The following is a 24,998-nucleotide window of genomic DNA, read 5'->3' on the forward strand; positions in this document are numbered from 1 at the left end:
TGAAGAACAATAGTTTGCAGTGCTTCGCACTGCAAACTATTGACTCCCATAGCTTTGCTATGAGGGTCAATAGTTTGCATTGCGTAGCACTGCATCACTAACTAGACAATTCCCCTGCGGGAAATCGCGAGAGTGATGCAGTGGCCGCAGCAGTCTGCGATACCATGCTATATTGCTGCGACAGTACGATGCTACGATGCTATGATGATGCTACTATGCCGAGATGCTACTACAATGCTATGATGCTAAGATACTAAGATGCTATGATACTAAGATGCTACAAAGCTAAGATACTATGTTGCTACGATGCTAAGATGCTACAATGCAATTATACTAAGATGCTATGATGCTTTAATGATCACCTGTTCATATAGTCATAATATAATCCTGGTGAAAATATTTGCGACTAACGTTGCAAATAATTTCATGTTTGACTACAAAAAGTAATGGTCAGGTCAAGACAGGTATGAAAGTATTCGCGACTTACGTCGCGAATGTCTTTACTAAGTAGCATGTCTTTACTACCATGAGCAGCAGCTATAACAAAAAGCACAACTCAAATAGTCATTTAAGGCCTGGTTCCTTCTGACTGGATGGGTGTGAGTTTGATGTCATGCAGGGTACAACAAACCAAACAGGATGAGGAGGATGCAGTAGGCCTGGCTGAGAGAGAGAGACACTGAGAAGGGTCGTCCTTTATGCTTCGCCTTCTACAAACTGAAGGGCAGGTACAGGCAGCAGAGCCCTCCCAGCTCCACCTGAAAGCCAGCATCAAATAAGGAAGAGAGTGGGAGGGATCTCACTAGGATCCCCAGACAAAGAACGAGCAAATCGTAACAATTGATCGTTAATCATAATAATTTTAACAATAAAACTCATTACTCCTACCTGAGCAATAGTTTAACAGTTTACGGCACAGTCTTACAGTTAGATAAACAATAATATTAAACTTAACACATCCAGGCTGTAACAAGGAATCAGCGATGAAGTGAAGACCTTCAAATTGTCCTGCGAGTCCAGCTCTTTGTCTCATGTTGGACGTCACTGCAGTCTGTCTGGATCAGCTGGAGGAAAACTATAGGCAGACAAATAGACATGGCAAATAATGTTATGTAACATACTTAATATAACTCTTATGAGTGTTCAACAGCTCATTATTTATTTCATTAAAAACATCATATTATATTAAATTACTCCAATTATATATATATATACTGTTGTTGCAAGCCATAAATGTTTCCTACTTTATGTGGTGGAATAATATATTTTTCAGTTTGACACAGTTTAATTTAAAAATATCTTCCCTTTAAATTGTAAAACTTCAACATTATTACTGTGATAAGCACCCGCTAGCAAGGCGGCGAATTAGCCGGCGGCTAACCCCACTAGCCTCCGCGTTAGCTCACGGCGAACTGCCGCGGCTAATTCGTGTTTAACTCCCGCGGGTCCGCGGTTAAATCCCGGTTAGCTAGCGGTTAGTTAGCGGTTAGCTCGAGGCTAACTCCGCGGTTGAGCCCGCGGCGTTAAGGTAGCGGCTAGCTAGCTCCGTTAGCTCCGCTAGCTTGCTAACATACATGAGCTATGCTGGAAGGCTAGTCGTCGGCTAAATCACTGGGCGGCTAGTCGTTAGCGTCTGTTAGCAGTTTAGCTATTCACTGACCTAATAAGATGAAGGAAACGGGTCAGGGATGTTGTGTCAGGAGTTTCAGCAAAGCAGCCAGATATAATTTGTGTTTAAAATAAAGGAAAAGGTCATAATGTCAGGTTCTGGCCCCCTACAGTACTGCAGTAATGGTTTGGGGGGTTTTAATGTTTTGGCAGATCATGTTTTCCACTGAGAGCTCTTTTCCCGCCTCTCGTCCCCTGCAGCTGCGTGTGTGAACGTGTGTAAGCTGGTTGGGGTCTGGTTGTCATGGCTACCAGGGTCAACTGCTCCTGTTCGAATGTCAGTTGGAAGACGGGGAGAGAGAGAGAAAATGCTGAAAAATCGCCTCGAACAGGAAGGACTTGTGGCCAAACCGTATTTCCAATCATTGAACCGACTTAACTTTGGGCATCTTGAGGCTTTCCTGAACGTCTAGATGTGTAATTTGTAGGTAAAATGAAGAAATGTGACCTATTCAAAGCGATTCAAAGAAAGGTTACGTCTGCTTTCCTCCAGAAATTTCCCTGCCTTTTTAACATGGCAGTCTATGGAGCTGTGGGTGGGTGTTGCTGGCGCATCTTTGTGTCTGACGCCAAAACTATAAGACTTACAGCTTTAGCAGACGAATTTGAGTGAGAAGACACATTTTCCTACGTTTCTATGTATAAATTATGTCTGTCGTGTGAAATTTGTGGCCACGGGAGCAGTTTCTGTGCAGTTTTTTGACTAACTTTCTTCTCCCCTCCTCACTCTAGCTGATGATGTCATCCACTCTAGCACAAACATTCCGCGCAATACACACCCATTATAAACCCTGAAATTTGAGTAAAAACCTACACAACTCTGAGGCTTCATAGTTTAAAAACGGTAAAAGTTGTCGCTAAGTGAAGTGAATCTCTGAAGAGAAGGCAAGAGTACCTACGTTTTAAAGTTTAAATGAAGTCTCTCGGTTAAAGTATGCCAGAGCAGTTCATTGTTGAAAATGTCTGTTGAATTTTTTTTTTTTTCGGGCTTCTCCATTCATTTCAATAGGGAAATTTGTCGCAGTTTTTTCGCGACTACGTCGCGAAAAAATCTTGTTTGAAAGAACTGTATAGAAGCACACCGAGTCCGATCGAGACGCACGTTTTGATGTATTTTGTGTCTGTGTGCGACGAACGGTATTTGAGTTGAAAGGTTTCGAAAATGCGTAGGAAAAAGTTTAATAATAATAATAATAATAATAATAAGAAGAAAAACGTAGTGAAGAACAATAGTTTGCAGTGCTTCGCACTGCAAACTATTGACCCCCATAGCTTTGCTATGAGGGGGGTCAATAGTTTGCATTGCGTAGCACTGCATCACTAATAACTAGACAATTCCCCTGCGGGAAATCGCGAGAGTGATGCAGTGGCCGCAGCAGTCTGCGATACCATGCTATATTGCTGCGACAGTACGATGCTATGATGATGCTACTATGCCGAGATGCTACTACAATGCTATGATGCTAAGATACTAAGATGCTATGATACTAAGATGCTACAAAGCTAAGATACTATGTTGCATGTCTTTACTACCATGAGCAGCAGCTATAACAAAAAGCACAACTCAAATAGTCATTTAAGGCCTGGTTCCTTCTGACTGGATGGGTGTGAGTTTGATGTCATGCAGGGTACAACAAACCAAACAGGATGAGGAGGATGCAGTAGGCCTGGCTGAGAGAGAGAGACACTGAGAAATGGTCGTCCTTTACGCCCTTCTACAAACTGAAGGGCAGGTACAGGCAGCAGACCCCTCCCAGCTCCACCTGAAAGCCAGCATCAAATAAGGAAGAGAGTGGGAGGGATCTCACTAGGATCCCCAGACAAAGAACGAGCAAATCGTAACAATTGATCGTTAATCATAATAATTTTAACAATAAAACTCATTACTCCTACCTGAGCAATAGTTTAACAGTTTACGGCACAGTCTTACAGTTAGATAAACAATAATATTAAACTTAACACATCCAGGCTGTAACAAGGAATCAGCGATGAAGTGAAGACCTTCAAATTGTCCTGCGAGTCCAGCTCTTTGTCTCATGTTGGACGTCACTGCAGTCTGTCTGGATCAGCTGGAGGAAAACTATAGGCAGACAAACAGACATGTCAAATAATGTTATGTAACATACTTAATATAACTCTTATGAGTGTTCAACAGCTCATTATTTATTTCATTAAAAACATCATATTATATTAAATTACTCCAATTATATATATACTGTCATTAATGTTGTTGCAAGCCATAAATGTTTCCTACTTTATGTGGTGGAATAATATATTTTTCAGTTTGACACAGTTTAATTTAAAAATATCTTCCCTTTAAATTGTAAAACTTCAACATTATTACTGTGATAAGCCCCCGGCTTGCAACGCAGCGAATTAGCCGGCGGCTAACCCCACTAGCCTCCGCGTTAGCTCACGGCTAACTGCCGCGGCTAATTCGTGTTTAACTCCCGCGGGTCCGCGGTTAAATCCCGGTTAGCTAGCGGTTAGCTCGAGGCTAACTCCGCGATTGAGTCCGCGGCGGTTAGCTAGCGGCTAGCTAGCTCCGTTAGCTCCGCTAGCTTGCTAACATACATGAGCTATGCTGGAAGGCTAGTCGTCGGCTAAATCACTGGGCGGCTAGTAGTTAGCGTCTGTTACCAGTTGAGCTATTCACTGACCTAATAAGATGAAGGAAACGGGTCAGGGATGTTGTGTCAGGAGTTTCAGCAAAGCAGCCAGATATAATCTGTGTTTAAAATAAAGGAAAAGGCCCAGCAGCTGTGTGAAAGCACCAAGGGAGACAGGGGTGGTTTGGGGGGTTTTAATGTTTTGGCAGATCATGTTTTCCACTGAGAGCTCTTTTCCCGCCTCTCGTCCCCTCCTGCTGCGTGTGTAAGCTGGTTGGGGTCTGGTTGTCATGGCTACCAGGGTCAACTGACGCTGAAGTCTCCTTTTCTCTCTCACCTCTGCCTGAGTCAGAGGGAAAGTGCAAACTAGGATTTGCCCTCCGAACAAATGCTCATAAATCAAAAACTACAAGTCCTATCGGGAAAACGAACACATCGTGAGCGTCAGCCGAGGGTTTTCTACAATTTAGTGTTGTTCCCACGCGCCTACTGCGAAAATTGTGGCCGTAGTCGTTTTAGAAAAAAAGTATGCGACGTGAAAAATCGTCGAAAAATCGCTCTCGCTTTCCACATACACACACATGGGGAAAAATTCGAAAACTGGTCGGCGCACTCCTCGCTCGGAGGAGCCTGCAGCCCAAACCGTACGTCTCACACAAATAAAACCCACACCATCTGAAAGCCAACAAAAATCCCTACGTTTTTACGTATTTTTTATCTCTGTACCTCAAAATCTGTGGCCACCACGTGAGATTGAACCTTTTTTTTTCAGAATATCACCGAAACTCTGAAGTTAGAGTGTCGGTCAGAGTGGGCCCATAGAGCCCCATTATAAACGCTGATTTTTTATTTTTTTCCCCAAATTTCACCAAAACGTAAACTGCGACCCTGACCAAACCGTAAAAGGTATCGAAACGCCGTTTTCAGGAAGAGAAAGATACACTTCCCGTGCCTCGTACAAACTTCCAAGCAAGTTTCTACTACAAAGCATGGCCGAGTAATCACTCGACAAAGCCAAGCTGTAAATTTTGGAATGTTGCCGCTTTTTTCGGGCTTCTCCATTCATTTCAATGGGAAATTTATCGCGTTTTTTTCGCGACTACGTCGCGAAAAAATCTTGTTTGAAAGAACTGTATAGAAGCACACCGAGTCCGATCGAGACGCACGTTTTGATGTATTTTGTGTCTGTGTGCGACGAACGGTATTTGAGTTGAAAAGTTTCGAAAATCCGTAGGAAAAAGTTTAATAATAACTAGACAATTCCCCTGCGGGAAATCGCGAGAGTGATGCAGTGGCCGCAGCAGTCTGCGATACCATGCTATATTGCTGTGATAGTACGATGCTACGATGCTACGATGATGCTACTATGCCAAGATGCTACAATGCTATGATGCTAAGATACTGAGATGCTATGATACTAAGATGCTACAAAGCTAAGATATTATGTTGCTACGATGCTAAGATGCTACAATGCAATTATACTAAGATGCTATGATGCTTTAATGATCACCTGTTCATATAGTCATAATATAATCCTGGTGAAAATATTTGCGACTTACGTTGCAAATAATTTCATGTTTGACTACAAAAAGTAATGGTCAGGTCAAGACAGGTATGAAAGTATTCGCGACTTACGTCGCGAATGTCTTTACTAAGTAGCATGTCTTTACTACCATGAGCAGCAGCTATAACAAAAAGCACAACTCAAATAGTCATTTAAGGCCTGGTTCCTTCTGACTGGATGGGTGTGAGTTTGATGTCATGCAGGGTACAACAAACCAAACAGGATGAGGAGGATGCAGTAGGCCTGGCTGAGAGAGCGAGACACTGAGAAGGGTCGTCCTTTATGCTTCGCCTTCTACAAACTGAAGGGCAGGTACAGGCAGCAGACCCCTCCCAGCTCCACCTGAAAGCCAGCATCAAATAAGGAAGAGAGTGGGAGGGATCGTCACACCCCCACCTTTAAGAGGGCTGTCCTCACTAGGATCCCCAGACAAAGAACGAGCAAATCGTAATAATTGATCGTTAATCATAATAATTTTAACAATAAAACTCATTACTCCTACCTGAGCAATAGTTTAACAGTTTACGACACAGTCTTACAGTTAGAAAAACGTCAATCAGGCATGCAAACTGGTCAGGGGTCAAAAAGGTGAGAAGAGTGTGAAGAGGGAAATGGCCACGAACACCCCCCCCCCCCCCCCCCCTTGGTAAACAGAGATTTACAAAGACAACAGACTACAAATTCACTAATTTTTACCAAAAAAAAAACTTTTGAGCCATTGAGCCTGAACAGCTCAATGGCTGTTTTTCCTCGGGCCTGAAGGGCATATTTCACTGCCGGGCCTTTATTTTACTCAAGCACATAGCGGTCCAGGCCTTTATTGGAAGGAGGCCAGAATTAGAGGCAGGCCTTAATTTCTATTTGAGCAAAACGAACTACGAGTAGAATGAATAAAAACAAGATTTTGTGTCTATTTGAACCTATAAAATACTAGGTTCATTTATTGAAAACGTACCGTTACCATAACATGGTATGCATACAGAATATTAACAACAAATGAGCGGCGCGACGCGGTCGGAGCGCACTGAGGACAGTGAGTCCGCTGCCGGTCGGCAGTCGCGCCGGGAGCGAGTGGGACCCGTCCCTCCCCGCACGGAGAGAGGGCGCAGTGAGCACTGATTCCACGACCCCAGGGACCCCAAGTGAGATGCGGGGGGTCGCTGTAAAGCTCGCGGCCGGAGCCGACGAGCCACCTTCGCCCCGAGCACTTCCAGGTCGACCCAGAGCCGGTCGCGGCGCACCGCCACGGAGGAAATGCGCCCGGCGGGGGCCGGCCGACGCCGGGGAGAGGTCCCGCTGAGGGGATCCTCCCACACCGTGCCGCCGAAACCCTGACCCGCCGAGATGACCGGCCTTTATTTACCTCCGCTGACAGCGAGACCGGCAAATGTTGGAGACCCGGCCGCTAATGGAATACAGGCCAATATTAGAGGATTTACGGTATATAGAACATTATATTATTATATTATTAAAATATATTAAAATAAAAGTCAACGAGTAGGCTACCCCCCCCCCCCCCCCCCCAAATATTTTCTCCTCGGATTTGCACGAATCACATAAGTCACCCAATTTGGATTGAAAACGGCGAATTTCGCCGAAAGGTGAGGAGTTTGCATGCCTGGTCAATATTAAACTTAACACATCCAGGCTGTAACAAGGAATCAGCGATGAAGTGAAGACCTTCAAACTGTCCTGTTAGTCCAGCTCTTTGTCTCATGTTGGACATCACTGCAGTCTGTCTGGATCAGCTGGAGGAAAACTATACGCAGACAAATAGACATGTCAAATAATGTTATGTAACATACTGAATATAACTCTTATGAGTGTTCAACAGCTCATTATTTATTTAATTAAAAATATCATATTATATTAAATTACTCCAATTATTTATATATACTGTCATTAATGTTGTTACAAGCCATAAACGTTTCCTACTTTATGTGGTGGAATAATATATTTTTCAGTTTGACACAGTTTTAGTGGCTAACCCCACTAGCCTCCGCGTTAGCTCGCGGCTAACTCCCGCGGGTCCGCGGTTAAATCCCGGTTAGCTCGCGGTTAAGTCCCGGTTAGCTCGCGGTTAAATCCCGGTTAGCTTGCGGTTAGCTCGAGGCTAGCTCGCGGTTAGCTCGAGGCTAACTCCGCGGTTTAGTCCGCGGCGGTTAGCTAGCTGCTAGCTCCGCTAGCTCGCTAACATACATGAGCTATGCTGGAAGGCTAGCCTAAGGCTAAAACATTGGGCAGCTAGTAGTTAACTTCTATTAACAGTTCAGCTATGTTGGGCACAAACACTTAACATATAAATAATTCTAGAAACTCACTTACCTAATAAAGTGATAGCACCAACAGAGGAGGGAGGGAGAGAGAGAGGGAAGGAGGGAGAGGGAGAGAGAGAGCGAGAGGGAGAGGGGGGGGGGGGTCATGGAGTGTTCTGTCTCCCCATTGTAACAGTGTGAGAGTCCCTAATGTTTTGTCAGTCTGTGTCTGTAATGCTATAGTGGGAGGGGAGGTGGGGGGGTTGGAGTGGGGGGGTCATAGTGTCAGGTTCTGGCTCCCTACTATAGTCCTGTAATGGGTTTAGGGGGTCATAATGTTTTGGCAGTCTGTGTCTGTAATGCTTAAATGGAGTGGAGGGGGGGGTCATAGTGTCAGATTCTGGCTCCCTACTATAGTCCTGTAATGGGTTGAGGGGTCATAATGTTTTGGCAGTCTGTGTCTGTAATGCTATAGTGGGAGGGGGGGTGGGGGGGGTTGGAGTGGGGGGGTCATAATGTCAGGTTCTGGCCCCCTACAGTACTGCAGTAATGGTTTGAGGGGGTTTTAATGTTTTGGCAGATCCTGTTATCCACTGAGAACTCTTTTCCCGCCACTCGGGTCTGGTTGTCATGGCTACCAGGGTCAACTGCTGCTCCTTCTCCTTCTCCCTCTCACCTCTGCCTGAGTCAGAGGGAAAGTGCAAACTAGGATTTGCCCTCCGAACAAATGCTTGTATCTCAAAAACTACAAGTGCTATCGAGAAAACAAACACATCGTGAGCGTCAGCCAAGGGTTTTCTACAATTTAGTGTTGTCGCCACGCGCGTACTGCCAAAATTGTGGCCGTAGTCGTTTTGGAAAGAAAGTATGCGACACGAAAAATCGTCGAGAAATCCCTCTCGATTTCCACATACACACACATGGGGAAAAATTCGAAAAGCTGTCGCCGCACTCCTCTCTCAGAGGAGCCTCCAGTCCAAACCGTACGTCCCACACATATCAAACCAACACCATCTTAAAGCCAACAAAAATCCCTACGTTTTTATGTATTTTTTATCTCTGTACCTCAAAAACTGTGACCACCACGTGAGATTGAACCTTTTTTTTTCAGAATATCACCGAAACTCTGAAGTTAGAGTGAGGCTCAGAGGGAGGGATTTTTAATTTTTTTCCCCAAATTTCACCAAACGTAAACTGCGACCCTGACCAAACCGTAAAAGGTATCGAAACGCCGTTTTCAGGAAGAGAAAGCTACACTTCCCGTGCCTCGTACAAACTTCCAAGCAAGTTTCTACTACAAAGCATGGCCGAGTAATCGCTGGACAAAGCCAAGCTGTAAATTTTGGAATGTTGCCGCTTTTTTCGGGCTTCTCCATTCATTTCAATGGGAAATTGATCGCGTTTTTTTCGCGACTACGTCGCGAAAAAATCTTGTTTGGAAGAACTGTATAGAAGCACACCGAGTCCGATCGAGACGCACGTTTTGATGTATTTTGTGTCTGTGTGCGACGAACGGTATTTGAGTTGAAAGGTTTCGAAAATCGGCCGTAGGAAAAAGTTTAATAATAATAAGAAGAAAAACGTAGTGAAGAACAATAGTTTGCAGTGCTTCGCACTGCAAACTATTGACTCCCATAGCTTTGCTATGAGGGTCAATAGTTTGCATTGCGTAGCACTGCATCACTAATAAGAAGAAAAATGTAGTGAAGAACAATAGTTTGCAGTGCTTCGCACTGCAAACTATTGACCCCCATAGCTTTGCTATGAGGGGGGTCAATAGTTTGCATTGCGTAGCACTGCATCACTAATAAGAAGAAGAAAAACGTAGTGAAGAGTCAATAGTTTGCAGTGCTTCGCACTGCAAACTATTGACTCCCATAGCTTTGCTATGAGGGTCAATAGTTTGCATTGCGTAGCACTGCATCACTAACTAGACAATTCCCCTGCGGGAAATCGCGAGAGTGATGCAGTGGCCGCAGCAGTCTGCGATACCATGCTATATTGCTGCGACAGTACGATGCTACGATGCTATGATGATGCTACTATGCCGAGATGCTACTACAATGCTATGATGCTAAGATACTAAGATGCTATGATACTAAGATGCTACAAAGCTAAGATACTATGTTGCTACGATGCTAAGATGCTACAATGCAATTATACTAAGATGCTATGATGCTTTAATGATCACCTGTTCATATAGTCATAATATAATCCTGGTGAAAATATTTGCGACTAATGTTGCAAATAATTTCATGTTTGACTACAAAAAGTAATGGTCAGGTCAAGACAGGTATGAAAGTATTCGCGACTTACGTCGCGAATGTCTTTACTAAGTAGCATGTCTTTACTACCATGAGCAGCAGCTATAACAAAAAGCACAACTCAAATAGTCATTTAAGGCCTGGTTCCTTCTGACTGGATGGGTGTGAGTTTGATGTCATGCAGGGTACAACAAACCAAACAGGATGAGGAGGATGCAGTAGGCCTGGCTGAGAGAGAGAGACACTGAGAAGGGTCGTCCTTTACGCCCTTCTACAAACTGAAGGGCAGGTACAGGCAGCAGACCCCTCCCAGCTCCACCTGAAAGCCAGCATCAAATAAGGAAGAGAGTGGGAGGGATCTCACTAGGATCCCCAGACAAAGAACGAGCAAATCGTAACAATTGATCGTTAATCATAATAATTTTAACAATAAAACTCATTACTCCTACCTGAGCAATAGTTTAACAGTTTACGGCACAGTCTTACAGTTAGATAAACAATAATATTAAACTTAACACATCCAGGCTGTAACAAGGAATCAGCGATGAAGTGAAGACCTTCAAATTGTCCTGCGAGTCCAGCTCTTTGTCTCATGTTGGACGTCACTGCAGTCTGTCTGGATCAGCTGGAGGAAAACTATAGGCAGACAAATAGACATGTCAAATAATGTTATGTAACATACTTAATATAACTCTTATGAGTGTTCAACAGCTCATTATTTATTTAATTAAAAACATCATATTATATTAAATTACTCCAATTATATATATACTGTCATTAACGTTGTTGCAAGCCATAAATGTTTCCTACTTTATGTGGTGGAATAATATATTTTTCAGTTTGACAGTTTCATTTAAAAATATCTTCCCTTTAAATTGTAAAACTTCAACATTATTACTGTGATAAGCACCCGCTAGCAAGGCGGCGAATTAGCCGGCGGCTAACCCCACTAGCCTCCGCGTTAGCTCACGGCTAACTGCCGCGGCTAATTCGTGTTTAACTCCCGCGGGTCCGCGGTTAAATCCCGGTTAGCTAGCGGTTAGTTAGCGGTTAGCTCGAGGCTAACTCCGCGGTTGAGTCCGCGGCGTTAAGGTAGCGGCTAGCTAGCTCCGTTAGCTCCGCTAGCTTGCTAACATACATGAGCTATGCTGGAAGGCTAGTCGTCGGCTAAATCACTGGGCGGCTAGTCGTTAGCGTCTGTTAGCAGTTTAGCTATTCACTGACCTAATAAGATGAAGGAAACGGGTCAGGTATGTTGTGTCAGGAGTTTCAGCAAAGCAGCCAGATATAATTTGTGTTTAAAATAAAGGAAAAGGTCACAATGTCAGGTTCTGGCCCCCTACAGTACTGCAGTAATGGTTTGGGGGGTTTTAATGTTTTGGCAGATCATGTTTTCCACTGAGAGCTCTTTTCCCGCCTCTCGTCCCCAGCAGCTGCGTGTGTGAACGTGTGTAAGCTGGTTGGGGTCTGGTTGTCATGGCTACCAGGGTCAACTGCTCCTGTTAGAATGTCAGTTGGAAGACGGGGAAAGAGAGAGAAAATGCTGAAAAATCGCCTCGAACAGGAAGGACTTGTGGCCAAACCGTATTTCCAATCATTGAACCGACTTAACTTTGGGCATCTTGAGGCTTTCCTGAACGTCTAGATGTGTAATTTGTGGGTAAAATGAAGAAATGTGACCTATTCTAAGCGATTCAAAGAAAGGTTACGTCTGCTTTCCTCCAGAAATTTCCCTGCCTTTTTAACATGGCAGTCTATGGAGCTGTGGGTGGGTGTTGCTGGCGCATCTTTGTGTCTGACGCCAAAACTATAAGACTTACAGCTTTAGCAGACGAATTTGAGTGAGAAGACACATTTTCCTACGTTTCTATGTATAAATTATGTCTGTCGTGTGAAATTTGTGGCCACGGGAGCAGTTTCTGTGCAGTTTTTTGACTAACTTTCTTCTCCCCTCCTCACTCTAGCTGATGATGTCATCCACTCTAGCACAAACATTCCGCGCAATACACACCCATTATAAACCCTGAAATTTGAGTAAAAACCTACACAACTCTGAGGCTTCATAGTTTAAAAACGGTAAAAGTTGTCGATAAGTGAAGTGAATCTCTGAAGAGAAGGCAAGAGTACCTACGTTTTAAAGTTTAAATGAAGTCTCTCGGTTAAAGTATGCCAGAGCAGTTCATTGTTGAAAATGTCTGTTGAATTTTTTTTTTTTTCGGGCTTCTCCATTCATTTCAATTGGGAAATTTGTCGCAGTTTTTTCGCGACTACGTCGCGAAAAAATCTTGTTTGAAAGAACTGTATAGAAGCACACCGAGTCCGATCGAGACGCACGTTTTGATGTATTTTGTGTCTGTGTGCGACGAACGGTATTTGAGTTGAAAGGTTTCGAAAATGCGTAGGAAAAAGTTTAATAATAATAATAATAAGAAGAAAAACGTAGTGAAGAACAATAGTTTGCAGTGCTTCGCACTGCAAACTATTGACTCCCATAGCTTTGCTATGAGGGTCAATAGTTTGCATTGCGTAGCACTGCATCACTAATAAGAAGAAAAACGTAGTGAAGAACAATAGTTTGCAGTGCTTCGCACTGCAAACTATTGACTCCCATAGCTTTGCTATGAGGGTCAATAGTTTGCATTGCGTAGCACTGCATCACTAATAAGAAGAAAAAACGTAGTGAAGAACAATAGTTTGCAGTGCTTCGCACTGCAAACTATTGGCCCCCATAGCTTTGCTATGAGGGGGTCAATAGTTTGCATTGCGTAGCACTGCATCACTAATTAGATCTTCACTAACTGATCCACTGTCAGAGACAAAGCTGCATGGGCAGTTAAAATCAAAGAGAGAAAAATAAAACATAAATCTGTGTGCATACACATGTGCTGACCTTCAGTTTGTGAACAACATCTGTGGCATTTGTCTACATAAAAAAATAATTGACTGTGACTGGTCCATGTTAGTGAGTCACAGTCAGTGGAGGCTGGAGGCACTGAGTGTTAGAGGTCAATTTATGAAAACCAGACTCACAGTGGACACCAAGGACCATGATCCCAACCAACAGGAAAACACTCAGCAGCCCCAGAAAGACAGTAACACCTACACCGTAACACCTCTCAGAGATTCTTGGACCTGAACAGAGAAAACACCAGTGAAACCAACAAAGGCTACAACAGTAAAAATGACAGATGATAAAATACATCTATTCATCTCTCTGTCTCTTCTTACCTGTGTGATTTGATGAATGTTTTGGGTTGACATGTTCATTCAAATGCATTTCCTCCATTGCTTGTAACGATGCAGACTACTTCCTGGAAGATCTCTGCTTTACAGGCGGCAGTGCATTGAATATAAACTGTGAGACAGCTATAGGTTTTATTTCAACTTGTGAGGAAGTCACATGATATAGAGATGGTTAATGACAGGAAATGATCTTCAGCTGAAACAGGATTTTATTAATGTTGGAGTTGTGTAATGTCACAAGAATAGAGGCTGAATTTGATTTTGTCTTTCAGCTCAATTTTATATATATATAAAAAAAACTATCTAGAACTAGATACACGATTCAGATCCTACTTTTCACAAGTTTCCGAAATGTCGTAAAATGATAACTGTAGGGGCACTGATGGGACTGGTGATTCATGAGTCGGACAGATTCATGTGTTTTTATTAATGTCTCAGTTCTCACACAGAGAAAAATAAAAGTCAATCCAGTCGAGAGACAAGAACATCTTTGAAAAGCTTCTTTTTAAATCAGACGTCAAAATCTCATTATCATTACAACAGAATGTCACACTTCTCTTTGCAGATCACTGAACATGGACGAGAGCAACAACAATAGCTGGCATGCTTTTTGCTTTTTACATCAGATTTAAAATAATATGAACTCATTGAAAAGTGTTTTTAAGTCACTGAAGTTTTAGCAAGTCTTCTCATAGGATTTATCTTGACAGTAGATATTGATCTCATGCAGATTAACCGGCACACTCACATCTGCAAAAAATGCACACTGTCTCACTTCACTCTAATAATATTTTTTCTGCTTTTTTTTGCATAAATCTCTTAAATCACTTCAGCACTTTACGAAACTACCAAAAAATTCCATCATATTGAGGGTATTAACCCTTTAAATGCCAGTTTGATTACTTAAAGTCACTGTTGTTTTTTTTTATGAAAATAAAACACACACATTTTTTTTATTTTCCATAAAACTGATGTTGGGAAGCTACGGCATTTTTTCCGAATCAGTCATGGATATGACCAAGATTAAATATTGACTTGATTTCATTATTAGTTGTTTAATAAGCATCAGATTTAAAATGTACCAGCCTCTTGTGACCTTAACAGACAAAAATGCCTCATTGACTACCGTTATAACCACATTTTTTAATCTCTCAGCCATGACACAATATAAACATTCATTATGTAATATTAGGGTTTCATTTATGAGATAAATGGTCAAATTTGTCATTTTTGGTGTTCAACACTAAAATCAGCCACTTACCATTACAGGGCCTATACATAAAATGTTTTTTAATTTTTTTGTGCTTGTGTTATTGAGCTTAGCAGGCTATTTTAAGGTGTGTGTGTGTGCGTGTGTGTGTGCGCCTTCACAGCCATATATGCACTGTTTTTAAAGACAATAAAAACATGGGCCCCTTCTCGTACTGCTGGGCCACTGAGTATATATGTGTTTTTATTAATGTCTCAATTCTCTCACAGAGAAAAACTAAAAGTCAATCCACTCAAGAGATCAGAACATTTTTAAAAAGCTTCTTTTTAAATCAGACTTCAAAACCTCATTATCACTACAACAGAATGTCACACTTCTCTTTGTAGATCACTAAAAATGGACGAGAGCAACGACAACCGTTGGCATGCTTTTTGCTTTTGCCTTGAAGTTAAAAACGACATGAACTGAACAGTGTCTTCTCACTGGATTTACCTTGACAGTAGATATTGAGCTCATACATGTTAACACGCACAGACACGTCTGCAGAAACGAAAAAAAGGAAGAAAAGAAAAAGAAATATATTTGAGATGTTGTTTAGATGTGTTTTTTTTTTTCTTTTCAAAAAAAGGAAGTAACTCCACCATGTTATGTCTTATCTACTTTAAAGTCAGGCTTGTGACAAATGTGTCATCACCTATAGATGCATTTCACAGCTAAATAACCACATTGGGGCATATAATAATATTCATACAGAAGCTAAACTCCAAACATTTATATACACCGATCGAACATTATGGCCATCTGCCTAACATTGTGTAAGTCTGCCTTGTGCCTCCAGAACAGCCAATCCAATCAAAAGACGAGAATGTTTCAGATCTTGTCTCTACGCAAAAGCTTCTTTTTAAACCAGACTTCAAAACCTCATTATCACTACAACAGAATGTCACACTTCTCTTTGCAGATCACTGAACATGGACGAGAGCAACAACAATAGTTGGCATGCTTTTTGCTTTTGCCATCAGATTTAAAACAATATGAACTTACTGAAAAGTGTTTTAAAGTCACTGAAGTTTTAGCAAGCCTTCTCACAGGATTTATCTTGACAGTAGATATTGATCTCATGCAGATTATCTGCCACACTCACATCCGCAAAAAATGCACACTGTCTCACTTCACTCTAATAATATTTTAAGCTGCTGTTTTGATACTGTTTCCCCAGTACTCATCAAAAACACTCTTAAAATAACACTGAAACGCTCAAATCCTCTACTGGACTCCTGGGAGATTTAAGGGTCCTGTACACTATTGCAGATGTTGTTAGGACTATACCGCTAGAGACACTTTCCCAGTTTGGTGGTCCTTGTGTAACATCGTTTCATATTCAAGACTCACCCAGAACAGACAAATGCACAAAACATCTTTTAGTCATCTCAGTCAGGTTGGCGTTCTTCAGCCGTGGAGGAGAGTTTGTCGTTGCCGGTCTAGAGAAGCTTAGTCAGTCTGTCTTTGACGGCAGAGAGCTCTGCAGCTGAGTCATGGTCTGAAATAAATAAAGATTCATGAATCAGAAACAAAAAAAGATTTCATGAGTTCATATTGTTTTTCTTTTTAGTCATAAGTCACAAAATGTCCATTTTTCATGAAAGTAATAAAAGATGTTCATTACAGCTTTTTTTTTTCCCCCCGTTCATCTATCAGTTACTGCTAAAATAATAAACAATAAATAAAAATCAGAACTTTTACCATTAAACGTTTATTGAAACATTGTGAGATTAGAGCCGGGCGGCACAGTGGCGAGGTGGTTAGCACTGATGCCTCACAGCAAGAAGGTCACCGGTTCGAATCCATGGGTCGGCTGGCCTTTCTGTGTGGAGTTTGCATGTTCTCCCTGTGTCTGACATGCTCTTTAGGTTAATTGGTGACTCTAAATTGGCCGTAGGTGTGCGTGTGAGTGTGAATGGTTGTCTGTCTCTCTGTGTTAGCCCTGCGATGGACTGGCGACCTGTCCAGGGTTTAGCCTGGTTTAGCCTGGGATAGGCTCCAGCAGACCCCCGTGACCCTTAACAGGACTAAACGGGTATAGAAGATGAATGAATGAATGAATGTGAGATTAGATGTTTAACTTGTGAAAAACCAGACTCACAGTGGAGCCCAAAGACGATGAGCCCAGCCAACAGGAAAACACTCGGGAGTCCCAGAAAGACAGTAACACCTAAATATAAACTTCTCTCAGAGCTCCTTGGACCTGAACAGAGAAAACAAAAAAGTCAGTAAAAACTAGAGGATTGCAAGCGATCATAAAGGGGTCCATGTTGTGATGAAGTCGTCCCAGAGCGGGACGCAGAGGCATAATCAAATATTTACACGTCACCAGTAGCACCCCCCTATAGACCGTATTGCACTAAACTTGGTGGACTTGTAAGGAGCCATCCACAGATTATTAATGTGAAATTTCAAGCTGTTTACTGTGGTGGTTTGTGAGATATGAACATGTAGTGGTTGTAGCACCCCATGAAACTTGGCATGATTATACACAACCATATTATAATGACAGCTGCTAAGTTTCAAAAGGATTAGGTAAACACTTTAAAAGTTATAGTCCTTAAAGTAATACTGAGATATTGAAATGTTGCTTGTGTAGCGCCCCCTAGAGATCAAGGGTGCTTCCATATCATATTATTGTCAATGATATGAAGTTTGATTAACTTTGGGTATATACTTCACAAAACATTATCTTTGGAGTTATACTGCGCCACGCTGTTAAAAACTAAGTAGCCATTAACTTTGTAATCAATAACCCTGCTGAAGTTCTTTTGAAAACTTTTCATTATCTTTGTCCATAAATGATACATGCCAAGTTTGGTGAGAATTGGATAAACAGGCTAGGAGGAGTTGATTTTGCTTTGAGGTGCAATTTTCTCCAAAATGGCAGGAAAAAAAGGCAAACGAAATGGGCATGGCCTAGTCCATTAGAACCAGGGCTATCTAAGGAATCAGAGGGAGAAAGAATTTTGTTTCTAGGGCACACGCTTCTCGAGATATGAGCCAAAATGTAAATAGACTTATTACAGCGCATTGTCAAAGTGACATTCTAGGACTTCTACCAAGTTACCAGGGTAGATGCCTTTCGCCCTCGCAGTTTGTCCTGGGCAGACATTTTTAGCTAAGCAGAAAATTAAGGCGAAGACAAAGAGTAAAAATCAAAAGAAAAACAATAGGGATCCTGCCATGTCGTTGCATGGACCCCTAATGAAAAAATGATAATATACATCTAATCACCTCTCTCTCTTTTCTTACCTGTGTGATTTGTTGAAGGTTTTGGGCTGACATATTCGACGTCTTCAACGATTGACATAAATTTCCTCCATTGATCTCAAGGATGCAGATTATTTCCTAGAAGATCTCTGCTCTGCTGTGTGGACTGCCATTCAGATAAATTGTGAAACTGCAGTTTGCTTAATTTTTTTCTTCTCCTTTTCTTTAAATTGTGAGGACGTCACGTGTTTCAGAGGTAATAAATATACACTAACTCGCCAGTTCATTAGGTACACTAATGAAAAGAAATTAATTTGAATATAACAGTCCTCCTTTAATGTTATCTTCTTGAAGGTTATGGCGTTCCAGTTTAACAGCACCACAAACTGCATCCTTCAAAATGATCATACAGTTGAATTGCCACATTTCTGAGGCCAATGTAAAACCACAAGACATTAACTCCAAACTGTGGTTAAGCTGTTGCACCACTTAGTGTGGTTTCACATATAGACCGTAGTACCCACACTCAGATTACCATGACTGAACAACTTGTCAAAAACTATAGGCCCAATTTTAAAGATAACATTTAGACTGAAAGTATATAAGTCAGTGTCATGAACAAATGTATGTCTAAATAAACTGAGAGGCAAACTGACCTCTAACCTATAAATGTCATAGTGAAGGAAAACTTTGGTCTCAAGCTGCATTTCTAACCACTACTCCACAGCTCCCCTGTTAAAGATAAAAATCTAAACAGCAGGGCCCATATTCCTAAATATTCTGAGAATCCTCTCAGAGAGCTCCTAACTTAGCCTAAAAATTCCTAGCTAGGAGTCTTAGCTTAGGGGTGATTCCAGAAAATTCTCAGAGAACCCTGACGCCGTCACCAGTTTCCAATGCCCGCACACTGCGAAGTTCCTGCAGGAATTCCTGGGCATGGTGAATTTCTACAACCGTTTCCTCCCCCATGCGGCCCAACTCATGCGACCCTTGTACAACGCCTTGCGGGGTAGGAGACCGGCGGACGTGTTGGATTGGTCCCCGGGGATGACTGATGCTTTTGATGCTGCCAAAACCGCACTGGCCAGTGCTGCTCTGCTAGCGCACCCGTCTCCAACCGCCCCAGTTGCTGTTACGACGGACGCCTCGGATTACAGGAAGCAGGAAGCTCCGTGACAACGAGAGGAAATACAGCGCCTTCAACAGAGAGCTCCTGGGTCTCTTCCTCACCACCAATCATTTCCGTTTCCTGTTGGATGCGGCAGCATCCCGCGACATTGCCGACGCTTTTCCGAGTACACCACTGAGATTCAGCACATGGCTGGCAAAGACAATTTTGTCGCCGACTGCCTCTCCCGGGTGGTCACTGGGTCCGTCCACTTGGGCTTCGACTACGCAGCCATGGCAGCGGATCAGACCGCGGATTCGGAGGTGCAGGCCTACAGGACGGCGCCCATGGCGCTGCTCATGGAAGATGTGGTGTTTGACACGGCCAACGCTACACTCCTCTGCGACGTCTCCACTGGCCAACCACGCCCCATGGTGCCTGCTGGCTGGAGGTGTCAGGTTTTTGATGCCATCCACGGCCTTTCCTACCCGGGGGTGAAGGCCTCTTCCAAGCTGGTGGGTGCCAAGTTCGTCTGACCAGGGCTGCGGAGGGACGTCAGGGCCTGGGCTGCTGCCTGTGTGGCGTGCCAGCGCGCAAAGGTGACACGTCATACCAAGGCCCCATTGGCACCATTCAAGGTGCCAGAGAGACGTTTTGATCATGTGAATGTGGACCTTGTGGGCCCACTTCCCCCCTCCCATGGTTACACCTACCTCCTCACCATGGTGGACAGGACCACCAGGTGGCCAGATGTTGTTCCCCTGTCAGCCACTACATCGGCTGACGTGGCCAGGGCGTTCATTATGGCTCGGGTGGCCCGTTTCGGCACACCGTTTGACCTCTCCTCGGACCGAGGTCTGCAGTTCACGTCGGAGCTTTGGACTGCGGTCGCCGATGTCCTGGGGGTGAAGGTCCACAGTACCACAGCCTATAACCCACAGAGCAACGGACCGTGCGACCGGTTTCACTGGGACATGAAGGCTGCGCTCAGGGCCAGCCTTACGGGCAACAACTGGGCCGACCGCCTCACATGGGTTATGCTTGGCCTTCGCTCCGCCCCCAAGGAAGATCTTCAGGCCTCTTCGGCTGAGCTAGTGTACGGCCAGCCTCTGCGCGTCCCGGGGGAGTTTCTTCCACATGCCACGGCCCCATGGTCGGTTGCCTCTCATCGTGCTGTGTCCCGCGACATTGCCGACGCTTTCATTCCCATTCCAACATCTCACCATGGCCTCCCCCAGTCCTACGTTCCCAAGGATTTACCGTCGGCCAAGTATGTCTTCATCCGCCACGATGGCCATTGTTCCCCGCTGCGGCCCCCCTACGATGGGCCCTTCCGTGTCCCCGTGTCTAAGAACTTCATTGTGGATATGGGTTGCAGGCCTGAGCGGGCGGCTATAGATCGTCTCAAGCCTGCTCATGTGGATATTGGCGAACTGCTTCAGCTGGCCCAGCCCACGCAGCGAGGGCGCTCCCCTGCAGCAGCCTCGACCCCTGCCCCTGCCTCTGCCCCTGCCTCTGCCCCTGCTCCGGTTTCGACCCCTGCCCCAACCCTACCCCTTTCCCTTTGCCCCTCTCCTGTTAAGCGCAGCCGTTACAGCCGCCTGGTCCGTCCCCCTATACGTTGACTTTCTGGGCACTGTTATGGGTTGGTCTGTTCTGTTTTGCACTAGTGGGTGGGTGCCGGTTCTATTTGGGGTACCTGTTCGGTCTGGCCCTGTTATTATGGGTGAATTCTGGGGGGGCCTGTGTGGTGACCCTCAATGAACAATGAGAAAGACATTCACCCATAGACTGTACCTTTAAGGGTGTGAGGGTTTTCGAGTACGAGTTCCGTGTTTACGTTTTGTATGACAGTTCTTACCTGACTCGCTGACAGTATTCTGAGTTTACAGAAAGTGGAGAGTAAAGTTGACTCGACACATCTCCGTCTCTTGTCTTGTCACTTATTGCACTCCACAATATCATGTATGTTCATATAACAAACATCTAATGTTATTATTTATTACCTAAAAGCTGCAATTTTACACAAAATTTGACTTTCGAACAAAGTGTCAAAAGATTAGACTTTAATGGCTGTGTTTACTTCTTCCATTAACGTTAGTTGGTTTTTCACCAACTGTAGTTATTGGTATTAGTAGTAATAGTTGATTAGTTACTTATCCCTTATCCTGTATCCTATTGTTCACACGGATGCTAAATCAAATGATCTGTTGAGATATATTTGTTTATGTTCCCCCAAAACATCCAGTACCGTAGTTGTTTCTTTGATGCAGTTGGACATTGAAGGCCTGATTCAAACACTCTCAACGTACACACATACATTCACACACATCACATCTCTTCTTCGATACTTTGTGGTGATAACCTCACATGCACAACACTTCAATATTTGCACTCATCCAATCAAAGTCCAGATTTGTACTAGTCTAATGTCCCTTCCTTGCGTTTCAGGGATCTCTGTTTCTCATTGCTCTCCTGCAGTGGTGGTTTATCTGCTGCAGTCAGACACTGAAGGCCTGATTCAAACAGTTGAGTTGTGTCTGCTACTTGAAGTGTTTGATCATTGATTGTTCTAATGAACTTGTCCAGCAGAGGGAACTCTTGTCCTCTGTCCTGGGGCTGTCTTCATGAGAGCCATTTTCATGTGAGGCTCATACGCCTCAAGACCAACTTCCTTGTTGGTGTCTGGAGACGTGGTTTGTTACCTCCAACAGTATAGGTGTGTGATCACTTGCATGCCACTCAGGTCTGTGAATCATTCTTCCACTGACTGCAGAGCATGAATAAATCCACAAAAGGTCTCACACACTTGACTTTGTATACGGTTAAATAGTTTTCTTCCACTGAACCTACAGTGGATATAAGAAGTCTAACCACAGCTTTTGAAGTCATTTCAGTGAGTCTGGCATTCAGCAGGTCTCTCTCTCTTCAGCTGTGGAGGGGAGTTTCATATTGATGGTGAAAAGTTATGAAGCTGAATCACAATTTTCAACAAGCTCTTAGACAGTGGACATCGTTTATTGAACTGAACACCTCTCACCATCTCTCACAGTCTCACCATCAGTTTCTGGGAAGCAGCCAAAGCAGTCCTTGTGTAACATCATTTCATATTCCACAGAAATAAAATTTAAAAACAGGAAAAGCAACAACTGGAACATAAACTGAAACATCTACTCCATACACTCCCTCGTCCTCAGTGAGCAAACTCAAATATCACAACATCACCTTTGGTTCCACATATTCCTGAACTCTGTTACTGGACTTCCTCCCTCAGACAGTAACACTGTGTCCTCTCTGCTGTTGAAGTCAGCCTCTCTGGACTAGATGCTGATACTTGTGCATCATGTAAAACCACACAGTTATCCCAGGAAATGGGGTTTAATTTAAAACAATCTGCTTTGGATAATTCATTTAAATGTTTTATATATATATAATAAGTGAGTTATTTTTGTCTATAGGTGAATTTTACAGTTGCAGAATAAATGAATAGTGCTTCAGTAGCTAAAGTTAAAACATTGGCAAATATCAGATCTTCAAGCAAAGTGTACAACAACGTTATGGCTTTTTTTCACAAATCCACTGCAGAGATGTTGCACATGAAAGATCATTCCAAGAAGTGGTGTCATAAATTCTAATATGCACACAGTCTTCGTCAGCATACACTCCACCTCCATTATCAGGTTGATTTGTCCCCCAGTACCTGGAAGGTCAGTGAACAACACAATCACTAAACTGTTTATCTTTGACAAAAGCCTGAGACTAGAAACATTTATACAATGTAGAAAAAAGTAAGAATTACAATCGGAACATCAAAATGTTTTCATGAGTCCATGATCTGACCATGCAGCTCTTCATAGTATTTTAACTTAATTTAACTTGCTAAAGAGTGAGATATTGTTCTCAGATGATGGTGGTGAATGAAACAAGGTGGTTTAAGAAAGCAAAATCACAAGTTCAGATGAAGCCAAATGTTGGTTGAATTCTCCTCAGTCTCTTAATGGGAAATACTTTGTCATTATATCATATTTTCCATGAAATATTTGAATGTGATAACATGTCATATATGCCATGAGTTCTTGACAAGTTATTCTGTCCCCATGTGACCACGAAAAAATAATAAATTTTTTCCAACCATTGATTTCCACAAATGAGGTTATTTCTGCATGATAGTATTTGTGAATGAGAGGAATGTCATCTGGAAATGTAATGAAAGATAAAGTCATTTGTTGATATTGGACCAAAATAAAGACTTACTTCAGAGTCAGTGGAGTCCCATCAACCCATTTCCAGGTTCCTTCCACTTCTCTGTCATTCAAACCAATCCAAGTTTCTTTGTTGGTGATGTTAGAAACAAAAATCTGTTCAACATGAAAAATATTTTAGTGTTGTAAAATAATGTACATCAATCATTTACCATGTATCAATGACTACACTTGTAAACACAATAACAAACACACAGTACCTGTTCTTCAGAGCTGTCTATCACCACCAGATCTGCTCCTCTGTTTCTACAGTCCTGTCTGCTTTGATCCCAGGAACCAGACTCTTCAGAGAGGAAATAACAGGAACCACTGAACATTTTCCATCCTGCAGGACACGTTTTCTCTGGAAGAAATATTAAACAAAACACATTGCAAATCAACCACTCCATGAAGTTAGAGGTGTAAGTACTACTTTTTTAATAAATGACCATTTGAAGCATCTCACATACAACAAACAACAAAATAGTTGCATTATGGAATTTACCTCATCACTGTGATGAATTACTTTGTTCCTCGTTATTTTTTATTCATTTGCAGTTTTAAAACCAGTGCACACAATATGGCTACCCAAGACTACCTCCTGCCACCAAATGTTAAGAAGGATGTTTTCACATACTGGGTGGCGTTACCACTGAGTATTTTAATAAAACATGCCAATTTTAACATGTCCAAAGACTCACTCAGTTCAGACAAAGACAGAAGATTTTTAGTTATTTCAGTCAGGTTGGCTTTCAGCAGGTCTCTCTCTTCAGTCGTAAAGGAGAGTTTGTCGTTGCTGGTCTGGAGAAGCTCAGTCAGGTTGTCTTTGACGGCAGAGAGCTCTGCAGCTGAATCATGTAACTTACGGTCTGAAATAAATAAACATACATGTTTCAGAAACACAAAAGACTTCATGGATTCAAAACTGAACACTTTCCAGCCTATTAGACATGTTTTATGTGAAAGACACATAGAAAAGAGAAATTATAGAGTAACAAATCTATGGGGTTTTAAAATTTTGCATTGATGCAACCTTTTCAGTGATTGAGGATTTACAGCTGTAATGAAGCAGTGCAGAGGCGCTACAGTCTTCATTTATCAAGTCTGATTTAAAATTCTGTTAAAGTACAGAGCCAGTAAAATATGAAGTCTGATCATAATGCCAGGTGACTTAGTCACCTGATATCATTGTATTACTATCAAAGCAAATCCATAGACTCACTCTGTTCAGACAGACTTTCCAACTCTTTAGTCAGGTTGCTCAGCAGGTCACTCTCTGCAGTCATGTTGTCTTTGATGGCAGAGAGCTCTGCAGCTGAATCACGTACTGAGTGATGATCTAAAAGATGCATTTTTCAGAAACACAGAAGACCCCAATGTTGTCCTAATAGCTCCAAAAAGTAACCAAAAGACAAGAAGGAAGGTGGTCATAATGTTATGCCTGATCGGTGTACAATAAGAGCTTCACTGACTGACTTCCTCTGTTGGGGAAATTCAAAGAGACACATCGGCTGAAATTCAGTTTACATAAAAACCTAAATGTGTTTAATATTTGTGATATGACAGTTTGACTGTGACTGG

At 42.7% G+C, this 24,998-nt stretch overlaps 1 protein-coding gene across 1 annotated transcript in view; it reads right to left on the bottom strand.

The window, feature by feature from the left end:
* Positions 1-18,168, bottom strand: part of LOC311488786 (uncharacterized protein) — a gene marked incomplete at both ends in the record, with an annotated part of 78,035 nt that extends 59,867 nt beyond the window's left edge. Inside the window, one exon of the mRNA XM_084545636.1 lies at positions 18,111-18,168. Within this exon, the coding sequence (XP_084401762.1) occupies positions 18,111-18,168 (58 nt within the window). The remainder of the gene's footprint in view (positions 1-18,110) is intronic.
* Between the last annotated feature and the right edge of the window lie 6,830 nt (positions 18,169-24,998).

Source organism: Chelon labrosus (assembly GCF_963514085.1).
Source record: "Chelon labrosus genome assembly, chromosome: 5".
In the NCBI taxonomy this organism is placed as follows: domain Eukaryota; kingdom Metazoa; phylum Chordata; class Actinopteri; order Mugiliformes; family Mugilidae; genus Chelon; species Chelon labrosus.